Source organism: Magallana gigas, chromosome 8 (assembly GCF_963853765.1).
Source record: "Magallana gigas chromosome 8, xbMagGiga1.1, whole genome shotgun sequence".
In the NCBI taxonomy this organism is placed as follows: domain Eukaryota; kingdom Metazoa; phylum Mollusca; class Bivalvia; order Ostreida; family Ostreidae; genus Magallana; species Magallana gigas.
The window spans coordinates 7757468-7780993 of NC_088860.1; the positions used below are offsets into that span (position 1 = coordinate 7757468).

Genomic DNA, 23526 nt, shown 5'->3' on the forward strand with positions numbered 1-23526 from the left:
TTACAAACTACACACATGTAGATAATAACAAAATATCAAAATGCATGTACAATCAAAATTGTATATATGGCACGCCAAATTCACAAAAATGAGCTAAACATAGTTTCACAGTCGATAAACTAGGTTTATCGACTGTTAACTATAGTTTACGGATCGTAAACTATTGTTACCGACGTTAATCTATATTTCACATCTGTAAACTATAGTTAATGCGATAATCTATGTTTCACATCTGTAAACTATAGTTACAAATGTAACACTGAAAACAATCATTTGCGGTTGTTAAACATAGTTTATCTGATAAATAGGGTTTTATGATCAGTAAACTACGCTTTACAAATCTAAACCACACCAAATTCACATAAATTAGCAAAACATAGTTTCACAGTCGATAAACTAGGTTTATCGGCTGTTAACTATAGTTTATGGATCCTAAACTATAGTTACCGACGTTAATCTATATTTCACATCTGTAAACTATAGTGTACGAATGCAAATCTATGTTTTTCTGTCTGGAAATACATAGATAGTAATAGCTTTTGCTGATAAATATAGATTCACAACTGTAAACTATAGTTGACATTCGTAAACTATAGTTTAGAGTTGATAAATATAGTTTTACGATTGTGAAACTATATTTATCAGATACAATTTGCATTCGTGAACTAAAGTTTAGAGTTGTTAATCATAGTTTCACAATGGTAAAACTATATTAATCAGATAAACTATGTTTAACAATCGCAAATGATTGTTTTCCAGTGTTAACTATAGTTAACAGATGTGAAACATAGATTATCGTGTTAACTATATTTAACAGTCGATAAACCTAGTTTATCGACTGTAAAACAATGTTTAGCTCATTTTTGTGAATTTGTCTGATAAATGTAGTTTCACGATTTGTGAAACTATAATTAACAACTCATAACTATAGTTTACGATTGTAAATTATAATTAACAAATGTGAATCTATATTTATCAGCGAAATCTATTGTTAACGTTTTTTACAGATAGATAAACTATGATTATCACTCGTAAACTTTAGTTTACATTCGTGAAATATAGTTTCACTTCACAGATGTAAACTATAGTTAACGAATCGTTATAAATATGTTGCATGTCGACATAAATATGTTGCATGTCAACATATTTATCTTGCATGTTAATATAACTAAGTTGCATGTCGACATAAAAAAAGTTGCATGTTAACATAAATAAGTTGCATGTTGACATCAATAGGTAGCGTATCTTGCATCTTGGATGTCACATGTTGGCGATATTTGAGTTTTTTCATTACTCTTATTTGATCGCAGTTTTCTTGCATGTTAACATAGTTATGGTGGCTTGCATGTTGACATAACTATCGTGCATGTCAACATCTTTATCTTGCATGTCGACATAATCAATAGAAATATAACTTGCACACAAGGGGCAGAGATATGCCACCATACAAACTAATGTTATTTATGTCTCTGGTTGAACTGATTGCTATTATAATTATAAATTAAGGAGGCTGGGGGTCAAAATATAATATAGTATAAAACCATCAGATTTATTTGAAAATTTTATAGGCGATTTCTGAAGCTATCAACTACTACTTGATAAAGAAAATTTTCATATATTTTAATATAAAATTTTATCATTTTCCAGTATCTTTATATGGAGCTCTTCTTTTAAAGGAGATCAATATTGTCTAAAATGGCAGCCACCCCCAGCCCCCTTAATAATACCTTCCATGTTTACATTGCTTTTTTTGTCAACATATTATCTTGCATATCGACACATTTGGTAGTAAAATAATTTGTACAAAGGGGAATTCAAGCTATTCGAATCTCCAAGGATACACGGAGCATGCATTGTGTCCGATGCATGGGGAACTTGTTATCCACTTTTATCCGATTGTAACAATTTGGAACAGTTGTGAATATTCCGAACTTCTCGGGAGGTTACATGTCTATGCGTTGTTCAGCCAAATCCTCACTTGTGTTGACCTCCATCGAGTACAACGGCCAAAAACAATGTCGTTCAGGTATTGGAGGACCGTCCCAGTCAATAATCCTGCTTTAAGGGTAAGGGACTCAATAACAGAAGACGTTAAAGCATTCAAACACTTTTATTGACGCAGTTGCAAATAAATGCATTTCGAATTTCCTCGAAACATTTTAATCTGTGGTCGTCGCGTGGTAGTGTATGTATTCTTTAACTATATCATACTTATGTAGTCTGCGTTCTACCAATGTGTATTTTTGAAGTACACATACGGAGGAATTGAGGTCACTAAAAGACCAAGACCTGATGTTTAGATAGATTTTTGTCAAAGGCCGATCAATTTAGAATTACCATCTGATTACCCTAAATCTACCACAGGGGCTCGTCACGAAGTTTTTTCAACCTTTTACATCTACCACCTCTATACACAGTGTATTTTATTGTATAGAGGTGGTAGATATAAAAGGTTGAAAAAACTTCGTGAGGAGCCCCTGTGAATCTACTGTAGCATCTTAACTAAAGAAGGTGATAACCATTTTTTTTTTAAAATTATCATATATTATTTAATGTATTTGGAAACCCAACCCCAATGCTTCCAAATTATACAAAGGAAAAAGAAAAAATTATGGAGAAATGTGCAATGTATATATGTATTCCATGTCCCTCTACCGGTATTTATCATTATAATATAGTCTGTCATTATAAACTTGCATCTTTTGCTGTATTAGGCCCAGGGGTTTATGATTTGCACAAATAAATGTAATGGGATAGAAGAACACATGACAGACGGTGACTGCAGACCGGACTGGGATTTGATCCTAGGCCCCCTGAAACTTAAAGGTCATATGAAACGATTTTTAACACTATGATTTTCTTTCATGAATATAAAGCTTGGTATAAACAAATGTTAAAATACATGATGTAAGATTTTTTTGCCTTTGCACTACTGAGAAATAACCGTGAAAACTGAGCACCTGAAAAAATTCTTGCCCGCTTATCGTTCTTGATTTTGTGGATTTATGACGTCACAAAGACCCACCGATTTTAACAATGCATTAAAACTAGTGTAATTTTACAGTAGTTTATCGATTAAATTTTAGTAATTTTTGCATAAGTTTATCGATTAAATTTTAGTAATTTTTGCATATATGAACGTGTCTTTCTCTTCAAATGAGATCATTTGATTTCGTAGTAGCCTACAGATGACTTAGTTTTAATTGGTCGTTAATGAATAAATCTAATATCAGCTTCTCACAAAAGTAAAATCATGATGAAGATCCCATACTGGAGTGGAAATTTAACGAAAGAAATGCTCCAACATTTACAGCTGATTTTAATAATGAATTATCCTTATCCTTTTGAAATAGAAACATCCTTTTCTTCTTCGGTACGTATAATGATTGAGCTACATTTAAAGGGAATTAAAGCATTTAAATTGATTTGATTTATTTTGTCACATAAAAAAGTATATAAGGCAGGCCAATGAAAATGTTTGAGGCATTGCGTACATAGTTTGTATTTAAGAGCTGCTATAAAATGCCGCAAAATTATTCTTAAATTTTATTTCGAAATAATATAAATTTCTGACTTATTGATATACATGTAGCAATATCTTTAGAAAATACTTTGTGTACACGTGTATTAACGTTTTATTAAATTAGATCGTGGAAATATGGCATTTAAGGATTTAGAAATGTATCGGTAAAATAAATCGGTTGTTTGATAAAAATAGTTGTGAACGAATGTGAAGATAATCAACAGATTTTATTAAGAACAAGCATCAAGAATGATAAAAAAAACGAAAGAAAACATTGCGGAAGAAAGTGAGATAAAAGGGATCTGTGAGTAAACACTGCACATACATGTGCACGTTTTAAAATCAAAACACCGCACATTCAAGTACACGTTTCAAAAACAAAACATTTGAAGATATTTCTCTTTGACTAAAAATAATCAAATGGTAACATATTTGTGAATTTGAAAGTGAAACAAACAATATAATCGTGAAGCGAATGAGGCACAATGAGGCCTACAAGTTGTTTAGAAAAAAAATCTTAATGAATTGCATGAACGTGCAAATGGGAAAAAACGATCAGACTTATTTTTGAATTTGTCAATTTCATTAAAAAGATCAAAATAAAACATATAAATATGCTTATATTAAAATTATATTATACTTGCATGTGGATCTATGAAGAAAATCATTTATTCTCCCTGCAGTCTCGAAACTGAATATCATTATGTACACGCTATTACATGTAAATAAAAACGCACACGATTTCATTTCTTGAGAGAAAAAATACTGACGTGGTTGATTATTGTATAATTATACAAGTTTTTATATAAAATAGTATTCTTTTTCTTTTAAAATGCTGCAAAATGACATGGATATTTGTATTCACAACATAGCTTTATAAGGCGATTGGGTCTTACTGACGTCATAAGCAAGGGAGGTAAGCCGCGTAAGTCAATGTTCCTTTTCCCGATTAAGTAATTTTGATCGACTGTGGCGCTCACATTTTGCATAAAATATCCAAAAAACAACGTCAGTCTTATTAAATAGGCACTTATGAACTCATTCCCGTATATAACTCAATATGGTCAGGATATCGTTTCATATGACCTTTAAGTCTATAGACTCTACCAACAATATTTTGATAACCACTTGACCAACACTTGCATAATTATTCCAAAGATCTTAACACTTTGATGCTTATTGGTTAAGGAATTATTAAGGTCAAAATCTAGTAAATGAAAGGTGCCTACAAGTTATTGAAAATTAAGATATAAATTCTTTCAGTTTCACTTATGCATCATAATATATGCATCATAATAATGAAAGAGTTTACCGAGGCTTAAATTTTTATAATAACAATAAAAAATCAAGTTTCAAACTGTTATTTTCTATGAAATATGAAAGAAATAGGTAACAAATCTCAAAGTTTTTTTGTCCATTTTGATTATTGATTATAGATTATAGAATGCCTACAGTCTCACCAAAAACGACATTAAACAATCTCTTGACCTCCTTTTTAAAATGATGTCAAATTGAATATAGCCTTATAGGTATCGGGATTACTTTTCTCATGGTTTAACTAAGAAATTTAAAAAAATATATCAGGATCAACATAATCCCATAAAAGCCTTAAAGCACAGAAAAAAGATTCATCAAATCAATTATGACATCATAAAGGTTCTAGCACCAAAAAGACACTGTAGAGTCATTTAAAATAGATCTTGACCTGAATTACAGAAATTGTAACACTTTTAATTTCTCCTTTTCAGACTGCCAGGTATATTGCACTAGCCTGTGGATTAATTTATGGTGTGAAAAGGAACAGTAAGTAAAAACACAGAATATTTTCATTGTCAATGGCATACATATACGTATAGCCTTCATTGTTCTTACATGGAAATGTCCCACAGGAACAGTAATTTAGCATTAGCTAAAGGATTTTATGCAGCAAAAGAGAATTTTTTTTTCAGTGAAAGCTCCACATGGTCTCTAAATCTAGTTTAATAAACATATCGTTGTCATTTTTGTGGGGTCAGATCTACTTATCTATATTAACATGCAACTTCTTTATGTTGTCATGCAACTTAGTTATGTTAACATGCAAGATAAATATGTTGACATGCAACATATCTATGTGACTATGTCGACATGCAACTTAGTTATGTTGACATACAACTTATAAGTTGCATATCAAACATATTTATCTCGCATGTAAATAAAAACTAAGTTGCATGTTAACATATTTATCTTGCATAAGTAAGTTGCATGTTGTCATAAATAAGTTGCATGTCGACATAAATAAGTTGCATGTTGACATAAATAAGTTGCATGTCAGCATATTTATCTTGCATGTTAACATAAATAAGTTGATGTCGACATAAAAAGGTAGCATCTAGCATCTTTTCTGCAACCTCATATAGCCATTAGTCTTCAAAAGAATCTAACTGACAGTCCTGTGTCTGAAGCAAACACTAAAACTGATAAAAGGCTTGAAAGCTGTTTTGTTATATCCTCAAAACACAGCTTTTCATTAATTTCTTTATATTCTAAGTAGCTTTTTTCTTTGTACAGTGTGAATTTTTACAATCTTATTTTGTACTGTTTAACAGGAGAACTAACAGCTTATGAAGCTGTGTACCAGGAGGATCAAACTAGAATTAAGATGGCACTGAAAAAAATAAACAAAGATATTGCCTGGCTCAAATATTATGGTAAGTATCTTCACATACACATTATTTGAGTTTTCAACTTCATTCACATTTATACAGATAAAGTATTACAACAATTTAATGTTGAAAACATGAATTTTAAATAAAAATAATTTTGTTTGTGCCCATGGATATTTTAAGATTGAATTCTTAAGAAACAAGTGTCAAAGTTATAGTTGGATGTTAATTTTGTGAATTATTCCAACACTAGGGCAATACTGGTTATTTCTTAAACACTAAAACTAGTTATACATTACTACCATGTCTTACAAAAAAAAAAATTAATTTAAAAAGCAATAACACACATGAAGAAAATTTCAAAATTTACATTATTAAGAACATATCTTGCATAAAATGGAAAAAAGAATTAAGAGACTATTTATATAGTAAAATGGTCAACAAGGGTTGTTTATTACATGAGTCTTTTTTCCTTTCAGACGAGATGAATGAGTTGGCCTATGATTTAGGAGTACCTAACAGAGTGGTACAAGCTGACCGAGCTAAAGACCCCCAGTTTGCTCCGGAGGAGGATTAACATCGCATCATAGACTTTACACACTGTGTTATTGATTAGATTTTCAGTAAATTATGAAATTGTCCACAACTTATGTTTGTTTTTCGCTTTTAGTTTACTTCTATATATATATGTATATCAAATACTCAGTGGTTAAAATGATTTTCCGAAATTGCATTTAAATATTTAGAAAGGCCCAGGTATAGAAATCACACGATCTTTCTGATATATATACATGTGTATATGATTTTTTGATAATGCAAAATGCAGTGAAAATGACACAATCATGTGCAAGAAGTCATTGAATTCCCCAGTATATAAGACAATATATTTCACCCAGGCAAATCTGCATTTACATGTAGTATTACCCTTATGTATGATAATGTAAAGATAATTTACAAATGCTATTAGAAACTATAAAATGGGATAGTGTTTTAGTTTCGCACACACAGGTACTTAGTTTATCATACAATATACATATATGTACTGTGAATTATACAGGATGATCCTCATACACATATTCTGATAGTATTTTGAGCTACTACAATTCTAGTTTTAAACAGTGACATTTAATTCAGGGATACATATCATGTAAATATACAAGAAGTAGTTGTAAAGTTTCATACTATGCAGTTAAAGTGACGTTTGCATGACATACACAACAGAACAGAGAAGCTATACATGAATGTCAAAATTTCTCCATATTTTCAATTTCATGTCTTTAATTTTGCAATAATTGTTTAATCCCTGTCCACATTTCTTTGGAATAGCAGTTTTGATTGTTTCAAGATTGTTGTGACAGTAATTCTATTCAAGTTTGTTTTAATTTTTCAAAAACCTTCACCACAAACACCAGGGTCTTCATTTCAATGCCTATACACAGTTTTACCCATTGTCAGCCTGTGTCTTACCTCAAAATAAAGAGACTAATAAAAAGCTGAAAAATATGACAAAGCGTGCCCTATGTGCGCGAAATACATGTATACAAAAAAACTGCAATATAATTTAGTTCTAACATTTCTGCGGTATTTAGTTATCGGTATTGAAACTTGCATGCCAAAGTTTAAGAATCACAAAGATTTAACACAATAAGCTGTTGCACTAACACAATTTTGCATAACATGCAAAAATATACAACTTTTTAGGCGTCGGTTTGATATTTTTTTTGAGGTATTTTCAGATAGGAAAAAAAATCTTGTTTTCATAATATAATAACAAAAAAAAGAAGATTTTCTGTTACCATGCAGAAAATAATCATTTGTGATATAAGTTTACCCCTAGGTGCAAATTAACTATATATATGACTCGAAAGTATGTGTATACTTGACCCCCCCCCCCCCCCCCTAAATAAAAAGGTTTTTGGTTATGATTATGTATAACATGACAAAAAAAATATTTTTTTTTTTTTTTTGGGGGGGGGGGGGGGGCTAAGCACCTCCCAGTCCCCCTCCTTTCCTCTCGGTTCCGAAACCTATGCATGTAGACTGCAATACTGTACTGCAAATAATTGCCTTTCCCCTCTGCCACGCCCCCTTTTCTCCCTTATGTATGCCGACATGGTAATTGTCAATAAAAGGAATTGAATGTATGAACAAATTACGAACTTTATCAGTGTCAGTCATTGTGCGACTCAACAGGAATCTTGAATGAACTCCAATATCTACGATAAGAGTCCCCGTGTTATTTATAGATAGGAGGAATATACGCGTATGCTCTGGATGACTGACCATGTCCCGTGTTTCGGGAGCTAACGTTTATTTACATATTTGTTTACTCAAGGGATCGGACGAAGCCGAATTCACATTGCATTGATCCTCGGAACCTGTTGCTGTTTGAACATGTGAATATGGCAAACATTCCGTGTCTCAAAAATGAACACCGATAACCGGAAATTCAAAGTGATTTTAACAAGACGGTTAGCTCAACAGGTGGATGCCAGTGAAAGCGAAGCTACCCTCACCCCCTTGCCAAGGACAGCAAATGACCACACTGATGTACAGAACGGGGACACCTCCATCGAGTGCTGCACTCTCGTCCATCGGGAATTGTGTTCGGACGATGACGTCGACAACTCGTTCGGCCAACGTCTAAGAAATGGCGCGGATCACGACGAGGCGGTTGATACGTCAGTTGGTGGTCGTATCAACGACTCTGAACGTAAGGCGGTGAACCAGTTTTATCCCTTCTCTGTCATTGATTTCCTTGTCATCAATGTGTCTGTTGTGTTCTTCTGCATCGATTTTATGACGGACATTCTGCTGGCCAAAGATTACTATGACGATGGTATGATGTTAGAATTTGCGTTGACGTCATCATTCGTTGCTGGGTCTTTTCTGGTCACTGGGATACTGAGTTCCATCTGGCATGCTCAAGAGAAAAGCCGTCGAAATATATGTCTGATAATCCTGGCATTTCCATTTGCCACCATCGAGAGGTATAAGTCGATCTATGTTTATAATGCAGATAACCAAAGTGAAAGTACATAGACTACTCTAGTATTGCCGATTCAATATTGCAAGAATTTTTTGTTGGTTTACATACCGGTGTGTCACATTCCTGTTATCTGTGAATATATCAAGTTTAATCATATTTATGGGGGTAGCGAGTTTTCTGACATGTTTAAGAACCTCTAATGTACTGATACATTTTACCGAAAAGAGATGACACTTTCAAATAATTGACATATGTAGAGGAATTAACCAGAAACTGGTTAAAATTCTACGTAATTGTTTAGATACAATATTTACAGGAGAATGCAGCCGCCATTAATTAAGGCGAATCGTTTACTTAGGTGCTATGTTAATCGTGCTGTGTATCCAGGGCTTGTAACAAGAACAGTCGATATATCTGTACCTGGCCCAAAACTTGGTCAGCCACCAGTTCACCGACCATTGTCAGCTGTTGGTTTCTGTGTAAAGTAATCCCTCATCTTAAGGTCCAAATTTGTTTGTCTTGGACGGGAAAAACCACATAAGTGTGAAAGGTTCCAAGTTTTGATAGTTTCAGAAAAACGCCCCTACTATATATATAAGTGATTCGATGGGCTTATTTTGCGGAAGGGTTTATTAAGTAACATGATATAGAGCCATAATTTAAATAAAGGTACTCAGTATAATTAATTTTAAAAAATACATGTATTTGTATTCTAGTATTCTTAATATTGTCCCCTATATAATTTTTTTAAAACAAATATTTTGAAAAATTGCCGCTGTACACTTATTTGTTAAATGCATAATTATACACATATCAGAAATATTTTTTTTAATTCCAGAAATATAAAATACGCATTCCATGGCTGCAAAAGTAAGCTAAAGGGAAGCAATGAATACTATCACTACATTGAAATGATCTACACAGACCGAGACGCCAGTCTCCTGCGGATGTTTGACGCATTTATCGAGTCTGCCCCTCAACTAGTCCTACAAATCTATCTCATTCTAAGAGAACAGGAGAATCTCAAGAACTGCGAGGATGTTGAAGTACACAGTCGTAAGTTCTTATCATCACGCTTTCAAACAGTGAATAATGGTGGGATAAGTCAAATCATGAAATTACGAACTTCTTTATAGAGAGTTACAAAATATTTGATCACAGTATACATAGTAGCAGTATTTATGTCGTGTTGTAAGAGTAAAATACTGCCACTCGGCAAATTCAAAAATTAAAACATGACACATGACTTGCATGTTGTCTTTAGGGAAGTGCGGGGCAGGCAGAGCCTTTTTTCATCAGTTAATGGATGATGGCTGTGCCTTTCCACTTTTTTAAACTTTGAGAGAATGATTTGCCGTTTAAAAAAAACAAAAACAAAAACAGTAACATATATAAGATGTATCGAAAATAGCTTTATTTTATTCTGAGAGATTTTGACAAATTGAAACTCAAAACTATTTGTCCAGAATAAGCCTTAAATTACCGAACAACACATCAAGCGAATGTTTAAAACTGATGTGTACAATTGTAGATATCCTTCGGATGTTGACGGTCCTGTCCTCGTGGGTTTCCGTTTCCTGGTCCGTAACGGCGTACTACCGAGCCCTGCGCGTCAGCAACGCCATGCACAAGACCCAGCAGAAGACCGTACTAGCCGCCACCGGATACTTCTTGTGAAGATCTTTTGAAATCGGACCCAGGGTACTGGCCTTGGTACTGATGATTCTCATCAACCCCATCATATTTGCATTGATTGTCGTCTTTCATTGGTTCGCGGTTGTAACTTGGTCATTTGCAACGAAGGCTATGCCATATGAGAAACTCCACGATAACGCCATATTTATTGTATTAATTGGATTTGTACAGGTGTTCTCCTTTATGAACATCAGTCCCGGTAAATCTCGATACCACGCATTGTTATACTACACTTTCTTTTATATTGAAAATATTGTTATACTTATCTTATGGATTATTGCCAAGAAAGAATCTTATTGTCCGTGGATTTATTACGGCGCCATTGGCATTGTCTCCAGTGGTATTGTTTTTACTCTAGTTTTTAATGCATGTTTTTATAAATTGTGTCACCCTAAAACTGGGATTTTGTAATAATATAGTAAAACTTTGAGTTTTGAACTTCTTTAAGCGGAAAAATTAGTTACAAATATGATAAATTGCAATTATATGTACATGTATACGTAAAATGATCTTGGTTGCTAAAGTATGATTTCCAAGATTTAAACCTGCAACAAAATGTTAAAGATAATGTATGATTGTGGTTTGAAATGAACATACAGAATGTTCGGGGCTACCTGATATACTTGGATATAGAATTTTAATTTATGAATATTGAAATACATGTAACAGGATAAGCCTATTGTAGATAATTATATTTACTCGTTCAGGTTTCATCCTTTATCTACACAAGGTTGACGTAGACACATCTTAGCTAATTTTTTTATATCATACATTGACCAAGGAAGTACTTGAAAAGAACAGGAAAATTAACTAACAAACAAATATGATTATACACTATTTCAACGTTATTTTTAAAAATCATACTGTGGGTCAGTAGGAAAGTTATACAGAAGCCCTGAGTGATTTCATCAAAAGATTTTTAAGTTTTAAGAGTATGCATGTGTTGTTTGAGTAAAACAAACATAATCACAGCTATGTTTTGGTTTTATTTGATTTTTTCCGGCATTCCATGGCACAAGTAACATTTGGTTTTGATATTGCAAAATTATTTATGTCTTCCTTCTTTAGCCTTCTTAAATATATATTTATATCTCAATATGGCCAGCAATTTTTTATTTTTAGGTTTACAAACCCGCCGCTCGGTTTTGTGAGTTTTTAGAAAAAAAATAAAATTACAAAAAAGATCTTTTTTTTCTCCCCGACAGCAAATTTTTTCTAGTAGGAAAAGTGTATCGTCATTGTTATCACAGAGGCATAAAATCTGCTCTTTTTGTGTCATGATAGCCTAAAAATTTCTTACGCATCTTTTTCTCGTGCTACATTCTTCAGAGAAGCTTCTACAAACACTCTGCTGTAAGTTTCATACTTTGAAGTTTTACCGACAGTGTTGACCAGTGGCTAGACGAGATAGTCACACCTCACTGAACATGGCTTCGATAGTTACCTGTGCAGCTGTTTTCAAGTACATCACTGTAAAATGATTCCCTTTCTTTTTGTGTTGAATTGGCATATGTATTCATTGGCTTTTTAAAAAAAAAAATTTACAGAGAGAGAGAGAGAGAGAGAGAGAGAGAGAGATGTATTAGATATATTCTGCAGTAACTATTCTCATGAACACATTTTAAAGTGACCTGCCTAGTGAATTAAAAAAAAAAATCATATTATTGTTTGTGCATTTTCCGTTATTTTCAATTAAAATTTACCATTACATAATTAATTGCATAGTTGTACTTTGTACATGGAAATTCAACAGGATAAAATACATGCACACATATAGTTGCAGTGATTTTATAGAGTCTGTTCACATTCACAATGTTATGTTTGAGTTTTCTCACATATAAACACCCAAACCAATTTTGTAAAAAAAAAAGTGTGAGAGATCAATGAAGTTGAATATTTTTTAACTGCAGAAAACATGAAAGTAATAAATATTTTGTATATTAATAATTATATACTAGTATCATACAGGAGAAAACATTATTACTTCATGTACATAAAATTTAGGTTGTTTTTTTTAAAATGAAATGTTGACATGTCCGACAATAGTTTGACTGGTAACTTTGAATCTTGGGCTAGTAACTTTGTGGCCAAATTTTGTAATTGCACACCCCTGACATTGCTATATGTACATGTAATATCAAAGCTGTATGTCTAATATTCTATTGTACTATTTCAGAGATATGTTACACAGATGACATACTTTTCACATGCTACACTTGATGCAGTTACACACCACTATCATGAAGTTGTCATTCATTATATTAATATTAGAATAAAGATGATGTCATAAAAGTTTTTTTTTCTCCTACAGAACTTTACAATTTTGTGGTTCGTAAACCTAAAAGTAAAAAAATTGTAGGTCAAAAGAGATTTTTATTTTTTTTTTATTTCCTCCTCCTACGGAACTTTATCATTTTGTGGTTCGTAAACCTAAAAATAAAAAAATGCTGGCCTATTTGACAATTTATTACCAACGTGTATAAAAATGTATATTTGACTACTAGCTTTGTCACATGGTTTCACACAATTCTCCATCAATATGGCTGCTGCTTATTGCAATTACCTCAAGGGGCGCCATTGGGTTCTCTTAGGTAAATCTAGCCTGACCCAACAACATCAAAACAATACCTGTAACTAAAACTATTAAAAGTTGGTTTATTATCACCATTCTCTTAACGACGACAATGAAAGAAAATCTTTCGTACATACATGTATATATTAAATAAAATTGGTAAGTGGATTTTCCAAACACTAATACAACTAAATATAGAAAATGACGTCATTTGATTCGACTTGTGACTTTAAATTGACTTAGTAATGCCTTACGTGACCTGAAATATTATATTTAGACACATAAAGTTGTCGTAATGAATAACCTCTCGACATTCCTGTGACCTACTAGCAACTACAAGAACTTTCCAATCGTCAAAATTGCTGGAAAAAATAACAATCAGAAGTTTTGTTGCAATTCTTAAGATTGAAATAGATAAACATTTCATGATTTGTTGTTTCATCACTGACGTAAATATCTATACGATGAGCCTTGTTTAAGGGGAATTACGGAAATATACATACTATGAGAACAACTCAAGCACCTAGTAGCACACAATGAAATCACTTAAAACACTGATAGCGTAAAAAGGACTCGAGGTTTTAACTTGGATATGAAAATGTGAAAAAACTACTTTAAATTAAAATTAGATCCACTGAATGGAAAATTGCTAAACCGAAAGTAGAAGGAAGGTTAACCGAGAACAGCGTGTTTTACAATCATTTTACGTAGTTTAATCATGAAGGGAGAATCGTCAAAGCAACAGAAAATAGAAGATGAAGATGAAGTAGACAATATGGTTGGTTACCGTGGGAACCCTACCATAGTTATCATTCCAGGAAGTGAATCTAATTTGGATACGGTAGACGGCGCTGTCTCTTTTAGACATACTGACACGTATACAGAAGACGATGGACGGGTTTTGTTAGGAAACGCAATAGGAAGCCGAGATGAGAAAGCTATCGAGCTTACAGAATTCCAGGATGAAATCACGGACAACAGCCAAGAGTACCCATTTACCGCTCTGCAATGCATAGGCACACCTGTTTCTCTGATACTTTTCGTCGTTGATGTTGTTACCGATATCTTACTCGCTATGGAATACAGAGACCATGATAGAATCTTAGAATTCGCACTGACGTCATCAGTGATTATTGCGTCATTTCTAGTGACCGGTATTCTGAGTACTATCTGGTATATCCAAGATGTTGCTGGACCTAAAAGTCGAGTGAAGAAAATTCTGTTTTTGATCGCAGCCTTTCCTTTTTCAATCATAATAAGGTAAAATTACCCCCAAAAAATACAACTGTGTAATACCTATTTTTGTATAATTCCTTGCACGGTGGTCAACAAAAAAATTATTCGCTAAAGTGTATGTCACAGTTCTTTTTCATTTTCTCAACAGAAATCTGGTATTCATAAAACATGGGTGGTTAAGTCGTAAATCACGTTCAGAAGAAAAGTTCAAGCACTATCAACAGATGATGAAGGACGGCCGAGATGTGAGTCTTCTGAGGATGTTTGACTCCTTCGTTGAATCTGCACCCCAGTTAATCATCCAGATTTATATTGCAATGCACCATCCATCTCAAGAGTCTTTGCATTTAGGTATCTACATATATATAAAAAAAACAGTTGTTCGTGAATACACGATATGTATGTCCTTTTGGGCAATTGGTAACACTAAACGAAAAATTATTTATACAAATGCATAAAACATTTCTTACTAAAGAAGATATAAATGAATTTTAAAAGTTCTTTATATTATGTGTTCGTTGAGACAAACAAACATTTTAATCACAGATACATTTTTATGTATTAGTTTTGAATAACTTTTCTTGCATGCAAAGGCACAAGTAACATTTTATTCTACATGTAAAATTGCAAAATGTCTATGGCAGCTGTCTTTAACTTTCTTTATTTTTAATTTTACATCAACATATCACAATTCATTACCAAAGTAATTTACAAAAAATGTGTGTTTGTCTACTATCTTCAGGTTTTATTTTATACATCATGGAAATTTTAATTCCAACTACATAATTATAATATACGTTTCCAAAGCAATGATATCACACTATTCTCCATCAATATGGCTTATTGCAATAAACTCATGGGGTGTCTTTTGATAAAATGCAATATTTTATTTCAGAAATCCTGCGATCCTTCACAATTGCAACATCCCTTGCTGGTCTGTCTTGGTCTGTGACGTCATACTATAGAAACCTAAGAATATTTTCCGCAACTTCCGGTTTAAAGGCCAATTCCATATGTGGAGCTGTTGGGTATTTCTTGTGGCGAGTGTTTGAAATCGGACCAAGAATCATGGCCATTGTAATGCTTCTGTCCGTCGATAGCCACGGTCTCTACATCATTTTTGGATCGTTAGTTCATTGGTTCATCATGTTAACTATGGCGTTCTTAAGGCATGTAAAAGTTTATGACGAACCGATCCAAAATATTATGTTCATCGTGTTCATTAGCTTTGTACAGATCATCTCCTACATGAATCTGAGCCATGGAAAGTCCCGGCGTTTTGCCATTATTTATTACACCCTATTCTACGTAGAAAACGTTGTGATGGTTTTACTTTTTGTGTTATGGACTGATATCGACAAATCCAGCTGGATCTTCATAGTTACAGTTTGTGTGGCCTCCTCGGGAAGTTTATTTTGCACGCTGTTCATGGTTATGTACTATAAACTTTGTCATCCTAAGGTGTCGCACAAATCAACAGACATTGATGTGGAATTGAAAGTAGAGTCATAGTAATGTTGAATGGTTATTTTTTTTTTTATCCAAAACAATGTTCTACTTTTCATGTGGCCATTCATCATTGCTATGAAGACCATAATTAAGACTAAAAAGTCACCAAAGAATTATAATAATTATTGTTCGTTTTTAAATCACTTGGTTGAATTAATCCTTTTTTCCAAGGCATCACTTAAATAACCAACTCTATTTGATATAAGATCTTTACACAGAAGAGATGTAGCATTGGGAAAGTTTCATTATCTTGGTACATGTATATTATGCTTTTTTATCTACGCCATGAATTAGACACATGCCAGTTAAGATACCACCTATATCTCTATTTAATTGCGTACATGTAATTGCTAATACTATTTTTGACACTCATGCATCCGTTGAATGTTCTATTCAATTTCAATTCACATTATTATGTGTTTTAATTGTCTCATTGTATTGTGATATGCACATTTATATGTCCTATGGCAGCCTAGTTAACACATTTCGCCATTATTTGTTGTATTTTCATTATTTTGGTTTAATGTGGTATGAGGCACCTCCATATTGTGACATACATCCTATCGAAATAAACAAGATATATTGGTCAAATATTGCAAAATTTGAAAATTCGCAACCGGTGAAAGTGTTTTGATAAAAATTTGCTTTTATCCACATTAATTATGACTGGTATTTTGCATTACCTTAATAAATTCAATGAACTCCATCTGTATATTTCCACCTTAGATAGAGCTTTTGCACTACATGTATACAATCACATGTTATACAATTGAGTGGGTATTAGGGCAGCAAATGAATTGTGGGACCTGAAGGTGAAAATGTTGTCTGAGGCCTGCAGAGGTAAGGAGGAGTCTCTCCAAATGATATGTTTAATTCATTAAATCCTACTTCTTTTGAAAAAGCATGATGTATATGCAGACTAAACTACTCAATAAAGCTAAAGTGAAGGATGAGATAACATGTTCAATAGTTTCAACTTCATTATTACAAAAAGAAAATGTATCATTATCAACCGATTTATTCATCATTTTTTGACATATATTTACTTGGCAAATTCTACGTAGAGTTTTATAAAAAAAATTAAACATAAGATATTCAAGAGTGTGGCATATTGTTCGAAATATGTAAGAAAGTATATGTATTTATGATTTATGCCATTCAACCAATCGTGTGAACGTACTATTTGCAGAAGGTCTAGAATCACCTCGATTTATCACAATACGACTTTGCGCTAACACAACTTTGCACGACATGCGCGTCGTTACCGCCAACACACCACTATATGCTATGCTTGATTACAAACTATTTAAGGCGCCGTTTTAATATTCATTATTGTTGAGGTATATTCAGATATTAAAAAAATGAACTTTTGATGATAGAAATAAATGTATAAACATAAAATGCCTTCTTCCATGATTCATGCGGTTTTTATGGTGGCGATCACTGCAGAAAAAATTAATATAAAATGCATTTCTCTGCAATATCGCCTACTTCGTATCCCACATGAATCATCATTGGAAGCATTGTATTTTTTAGATATTGCATGCAAAGTGCTTTCATTAATAGGCGTGGAATCTCGGACTTATTACATACGAAGATCAAGAAGACAGTGGATCCGCCTCCTAATGGTGGAAGGCTCTATCGTCACAATATGTCTGACATCCGTTTGAAACGCCATTTTGTTCCGGATTGATAGCATTATGTCGTGGTACAAAATAGCTATACACCGTTCAATTGAACTCTTTTAACGAGGGAGATGAGATAAGAATGAAATCATCAAAACGCTTTAAAAAAATTCAATTCCTTTCGTGATTAAAGCTTTCAACTAACATTGATTATCAGCTGTTATGTACAGAAAACGTGAAATCGAAATAATATACTGTTTCCCTGCTGTTGGCAATACATATTTGTCATGTAATCTGCAACAGACGATCATAAATATGTGAAGGATTATCGATAAAGGTGAGCAGATTTAATATTTTCACTTGAACCATATATTATGATTAATATAAAACTAAAGTTCCGTAGTACCATCTCTTGTATTTATTGAACTTCCCAAACTTAAAACATTTGCAGTATAAGACTTGCATTGAAAGTTTGACACTTAACTAATGTATTTTAATTAAAATATATATACCTAGGTAGCAAGAGCAGTGGAAGCCCGGATTTGCAAGCCAAATGAGGGAACGACAGAATCTTGAAAAAGAACATGTTTTTAATTACCACACGTACATGTGTATCACTATGGACATCTAATGTATGTATAAATATGCATATGGTTGTTAATAATTTGTTTTGTATATAAAAAAAAAAGTAAAAGGCGATGAAACTACTAACATTTTGGTTTAAAGAGTTAAATATAAATATAATGCAGTCATCAAAAATATAATTTTTTTCAGATTCAAACATTATCATAAGCACTGCTAACCTTATTCCCACATTTTAGCATATTATACTCGTACCTTTTTAAAAATTTTCTTCGTGATTTTTTTTTAATTTAAAAATTGGTCCCAAGATATTTCAGACCAAGTAAAATCAAGAAAACCAAACCAAGATTTTTGCAATAATTCAGTATTTCTTTTCATTTTTCAATTTTATTCAATTTCTTTTTTTTTATCTCATTAACCAACGATTATTGTTTCTTTTTTCAAATTTTTGTGGGATTTCATCCAGCAGTTTGCCTTAAAAGAATTTTTAAATATTTAAGTTTCATATTTATGTGGATTCCAATAAAAATCATACAAACTTCATTCATGATTATATTGTTTTTCATTTTCAAACTTTATAACAATTCACTTTCATAAGTGTTTCAAAACAGAAATGTTTAAAAATTTGACTTATAAGGGGTTACCTGGAAGCAGACTAATATTTTAAAAAATCTCCAAAAAATAGAGTATTGTACTTTGAGGTCTATTATTGTTGAATACTTTGCCTATTATTAGTAACAAATGAATGCAGCAAAAATCTCCTACACTTATTTGGTGTAGACATCCCCCTTAAACAATGAATTTATCCATGTTTAAATTATTTATCATACTATGTATTAAACATTTGAAGTGTTTGTATAGGTTACCCCTCACCCCCCCCCCTCCCCCCCCCCCCCCCCCCCCCCGTTGACTGTGACCCGAATGTATTCACTGCAATGAATATAGACAGAATATAGAATGATAACCTTGCAATTTCTTTTTTTCCTCTGTCACGGGCTGTATGTAGGAATTACAAACTTTATTTGTGTCAATCATTATGCGACACAGCAGGAGGCCGTGAGTCTTTAAATGAACACTTCACAAAGAGCGCCCCGTGTTATTTATAGGCATGAGGAATATATGTCTGGGAATCCCAATATGTATACGCCTCTGCTCTGATGACCGACAGTGTCCCGTGTTTCATGATCTAACTTGTTTTAAGGTATCAAATGTAGCCGAATTCACTGAAGGCATTGTATTGATATAATACCTGTGAGTTCTCGGAACCCCATTGCTGTTAAAACCTGTAAATATGGCAGCGATTCCGTCCAAAATGAACACCAACAACCGGGATTTCAAAGTGATTTTTACGAGACGGTTAGCTGAAGAAGTGAATGCCGATGAATGCGACGCTACACGTAATCCCGAGGGCCTAACTCTAGTTTGTTCGAAAGAACATGAAGATGATACCGACAACCCGCGCAAAGAAAATGTGAAGGATCACGAAGAGTCACGTAAAGATGAAAATTACAAAGAGGCGTATTTTAAGTTAGTTGGTGGTCGTAACTACGACCTTGATGGTAGAGAAGTGGAACAGTTGTATCCTTTCTCTGTCATTCATTTCATTGCCATCTTTTTTTCCGTAATATTTTTCATCATAGATTTTATTACCGATATCATGCTGGCCAAAGATTACTATGACGATGGTATGATGTTAGAATTTGCGTTGACGTCATTATTCGTTGCTGGGTCTCTTCTGGTCACTGGGATACTGAGTTCGATCTGGCATGCTCAAGAGAAAAAAGAAGAAGGAGAAAAAAAAGAGAAAAAAGAAGAGGGAGAAAAAAAAGAGAAAAAAGAAGAGGGAGAAAAAAAACAGAAAGAGAAAAAAAGGAGAAACTATCGAAATATTTGTTTGACGATATTGAAATTTCCATTTGCCACCATAGAGAGGTAAATTGTAACGTTATGTTTGTTATACAGGTACATTTGTAACCACGTGCACAGGAAAGGTACCTGTATTACGGATTCGATATTACAAGTTTTTTTTTGTCTGGTGTATCACATTTATGTTATCTATGAATGCATAAATTTTATTCCTACATATTTCCTTAAATATAAGAAAGTATCAATATGATCTGCCAGGTTAAAGAACCTATATTATCTACTTACCAGTACATTTTTTGCTAAAAAAAAAAAAAAAACCCAGAAACTTTCAATACTTAACATATCATGTATGAAAATGCCTTCACGGATTAAAATTTTATAAATTAATTGCAAGGAGAATGCAACCGACACTTATTAACTTAAAGGCAAATCATTAACTAGGTGATAGGTATATGTGTTTGTGTGCTGTGTATCTAAGACTTGTTAATTGAACAGTCGATATATCTGTACCTAACCCCAAACTTGGTCAGCCACCAGTTCACTGACCATTGTCAGATGTCGGTTTCTGTGTAAAAGTAATCCCTCATCTTAAGGTCCAAATTGTTTGTCTTGGAGGATGAAAACCACACAACGTGTGAAAGGTTCCAAGCTCTGGAAGTAGCAGGCACACGTCTCTACTATCTTAGTGATTTGATGAGCATATATTGCAGAAGGGTTTAATCTCATTATTACAGAATCATTATTAAAATTAAGAGATTCGGAAATTGAATAAAATCACACGTATTCTAGTGTTTTAAGAATTTTCCCATTTAATAATTTTCAAAATAAGTACTTTTCAAAAATTTATTTGTTAATTTATATCCAAAACATTTTTTTAACGCCAGATATATAAATTACGCAATCCATGGCTACAAAAGTAAGCAGAAGGAAAACAATGAGTTCTACCACTACATTGAAATGATCTTCACCGACCTAGACGCCAGTCTCCTCAGGATGTTTGAGGCATTTATCGAGTCTGCCCCTCAACTGGTCCTACAAATCTGTCTCATTCTCAGAGAGCTGGAGAATCTCAAAAACTGCGAGGATATCGAAGTACACAGTGGTAAGTTCTAAACATCAAGCTTATTCAAACTGTATAGTGGAGGGCCAAGATGAGTGAAATCATGAAATTACGAACTTCTATACAGAGTTACAAAATATTTTAATCTCATTATTACATAGCAGTAGTATTTACATGTATGCCGTGTTGTAAGAGTAAAAAATTGCCACTCGGCAAATTAGAAAAGTACAAGAAGACATATGACTTGCCTGTTGTCTTTAGGGAAGTGCAGGACAGGCATAGCCTTTTTCCATCAGTTAATGGATGATGGATATGCCTGTCCACTTTTTTAAACTGTGAGAGAATGATTTGCTGTTTTGAAACAAAAAGTGAAAAATATAAGATGCATCGAAAACAGCTTAATTATTGACAAATTTGGATCCAAAAATATAATATTTGTCAAAAATAAACCTTATATCACCGACCAACACAACAAGCTAATGTTTAAAACTGATGTGTACAATTGTAGATAAACTTCGGATGTTGACGGTCCTGTCCTCATGGGTTTCCGTTTCCTGGTCCGTGACGGCGTACTACCGAGCCCTTCGCGTCAGCAAGGCAATGGACAAGACCCATCAGAAGACTTTACTTGCCTCCACGGGCTACTTTTTGTGGAGAGCTTTTGAAATCGGATCCAGGGTAATGGCATTAGTCATGATGATTCTCATCAACCCCATCATATTTGCATTGATTGTCGTCTTTCATTGGTTCGCGGTTATCACGTGGTCATTTGCAACGAATGCTATGCCATACAAGAAATTCCACGAAAACGCCATTTTTATTGTATTCGTTGGATTTGTACAGGTGTTTTCCTTTATGAACATCAAAGGCGGTAAATCTCGATCACACGCATGGTTATATTATACTTTCTTTTATATTGAAAATATTGTAATACTTATCTTATGGATTATTGTCAAGAAAGAATCTTATTGTCCGTGGATTTATTACGGCTCCATTGGCATTGTCTCCAGTGGTATTGTTTTTACTCTAGTTTTTATTGCATGTTTTTATAAGTTGTGTCACCCTAAAACAGGAATAAAATCGATTAATTAAAACTTTATGTTTTGAATTTCAATAAAAGGAAAAATTAGTTACAAATATGATAAATTGAAAGTATAATTAAAGGAATTTGTGGCGTATTTTTTCAGGCTATGAAATATTTAATTGATTTTTTTTTTTATTAAAATGTGTTATATAAAGATATATCTTAACAATAAATTACGCAGTTTATATCAAGATACAGAGATTAATAAATAATTTTTATAATTATTTTGGAGTCCACGATAAATAGAGCATTTGAATAAACCCCGCCTTAAATCAGCCACGTGATACTATCTACGCTCAGTCTATTACAAGAACAATGGTGACAACGAGAAAGATAGGTATACCCGTAATACCGTTAAGTTTGACAAATTTGGCCAAGAAAAAAAAAGAGACAGACTGATAAGGATAGGAACAAAGGGAAGATTGTCATTGGAAACCATGTGGATAGTTGGAATAGGAATCAAAGCCGAATTAAACTAAGTTTTTATCATGCAGTCGTAGGGGTTTGCTATACTAGTAGTTAGGTTCGTACGTGCTCCATGTGTTCCCTGTCTTTACTTTAAAAGTTATAAACCACAAGTGGATTTTCGGTTAGAGAAATGTTTTGATTAAGAATAAATAAACACTCGATAAAAGAATCCCTCAGGGAGATGAGGTATTCATTCATTTTACCGTGTCGTTGATGCTAAAATAGTGTTTCATCTTTATAACACATAATTTATTAATTAGCAACTAATACCTATCTACAACTAATAATAAATAACGGAATAATAATGCTTCGGGTATCATCTGATATAAGAATTATCTAATTTAAGACATAAAAAACGTGATTCTAATTTGCAAACAAACTGTTCTTTCATCGTGTTTTCAATACTAGGTTTTCCTGCACTCATGCGCAGTAGCGTTACAAATGGCCGATCAAATTATTATTCATAAGACGTGTAGCAAAGTTTAAAGACAAATAACTAAAAAAGAACATGTTTTACGGGCCTAGAGTTTGTGAAACGTCTAATTATAATTATGATGTATGTTTTTACTAAAACTCATGTCAAAATTTTTACTACAAATACGCCACATATACCTTTAAATAAAATGATACTGGTTCCAAGTGCATGATTTCAAAGATTTAAACGTGCATTAA

General features: G+C 33.0%; 4 protein-coding genes across 4 annotated transcripts; all 4 read left to right on the top strand.

The window, feature by feature from the left end:
* Window positions 1-1905: 1905 nt before the first annotated feature.
* On the top strand, window positions 1906-6814 carry LOC105317248 (uncharacterized). Its single transcript, XM_034462239.2, has 4 exons — window positions 1906-2066; window positions 5272-5326; window positions 6112-6213; window positions 6648-6814. Exons 1-4 carry the CDS (start codon window positions 2016-2018, stop codon window positions 6743-6745), a joined length of 306 nt encoding a protein of 101 aa, XP_034318130.2. The 5' UTR covers window positions 1906-2015; the 3' UTR covers window positions 6746-6814.
* A 1422-nt stretch (window positions 6815-8236) lies between these two features.
* Window positions 8237-13147, top strand: LOC136269534 (XK-related protein 6-like). The gene is made up of 3 exons (XM_066067990.1): window positions 8237-9158; window positions 9996-10213; window positions 10689-13147. Exons 1-3 carry the CDS (start codon window positions 8596-8598, stop codon window positions 10832-10834), a joined length of 927 nt encoding a protein of 308 aa, XP_065924062.1. The 5' UTR covers window positions 8237-8595; the 3' UTR covers window positions 10835-13147.
* A 516-nt stretch (window positions 13148-13663) lies between these two features.
* Window positions 13664-17053, top strand: LOC105317239 (XK-related protein 9). The gene is made up of 3 exons (XM_066067989.1): window positions 13664-14684; window positions 14809-15011; window positions 15556-17053. The coding sequence occupies exons 1-3, from the start codon at window positions 14143-14145 to the stop codon at window positions 16170-16172; spliced, it is 1362 nt and encodes a 453-aa protein (XP_065924061.1). The 5' UTR covers window positions 13664-14142; the 3' UTR covers window positions 16173-17053.
* A 2244-nt stretch (window positions 17054-19297) lies between these two features.
* On the top strand, window positions 19298-22409 carry LOC117686702 (XK-related protein 6). Its single transcript, XM_066067991.1, has 3 exons — window positions 19298-20308; window positions 21127-21344; window positions 21811-22409. The coding sequence occupies exons 1-3, from the start codon at window positions 19668-19670 to the stop codon at window positions 22392-22394; spliced, it is 1443 nt and encodes a 480-aa protein (XP_065924063.1). The 5' UTR covers window positions 19298-19667; the 3' UTR covers window positions 22395-22409.
* The last annotated feature ends 1117 nt before the right edge of the window (window positions 22410-23526 follow it).

Coding starts and splice junctions, on each gene's coding strand:
- LOC105317239 (XM_066067989.1), top strand. CDS start 14,143: ATGAAGGGAGAATCGTCAAAGCAACAGAAAATAGAAGATGAAGATGAA. Junction 14,685..14,808: donor CCTTTTTCAATCATAATAAG/GTAAAATTACCC, acceptor TTTTCTCAACAG/AAATCTGGTATTCATAAAAC. Junction 15,012..15,555: donor TCAAGAGTCTTTGCATTTAG/GTATCTACATAT, acceptor ATTTTATTTCAG/AAATCCTGCGATCCTTCACA.
- LOC105317248 (XM_034462239.2), top strand. CDS start 2,016: ATGTCGTTCAGGTATTGGAGGACCGTCCCAGTCAATAATCCTGCTTTA. Junction 2,067..5,271: donor TCAATAATCCTGCTTTAAGG/GTAAGGGACTCA, acceptor TCTCCTTTTCAG/ACTGCCAGGTATATTGCACT. Junction 5,327..6,111: donor TTATGGTGTGAAAAGGAACA/GTAAGTAAAAAC, acceptor ACTGTTTAACAG/GAGAACTAACAGCTTATGAA.
- LOC136269534 (XM_066067990.1), top strand. CDS start 8,596: ATGAACACCGATAACCGGAAATTCAAAGTGATTTTAACAAGACGGTTA. Junction 9,159..9,995: donor CCATTTGCCACCATCGAGAG/GTATAAGTCGAT, acceptor TTTTAATTCCAG/AAATATAAAATACGCATTCC. Junction 10,214..10,688: donor GGATGTTGAAGTACACAGTC/GTAAGTTCTTAT, acceptor GTACAATTGTAG/ATATCCTTCGGATGTTGACG.
- LOC117686702 (XM_066067991.1), top strand. CDS start 19,668: ATGGCAGCGATTCCGTCCAAAATGAACACCAACAACCGGGATTTCAAA. Junction 20,309..21,126: donor CCATTTGCCACCATAGAGAG/GTAAATTGTAAC, acceptor TTTTAACGCCAG/ATATATAAATTACGCAATCC. Junction 21,345..21,810: donor GGATATCGAAGTACACAGTG/GTAAGTTCTAAA, acceptor GTACAATTGTAG/ATAAACTTCGGATGTTGACG.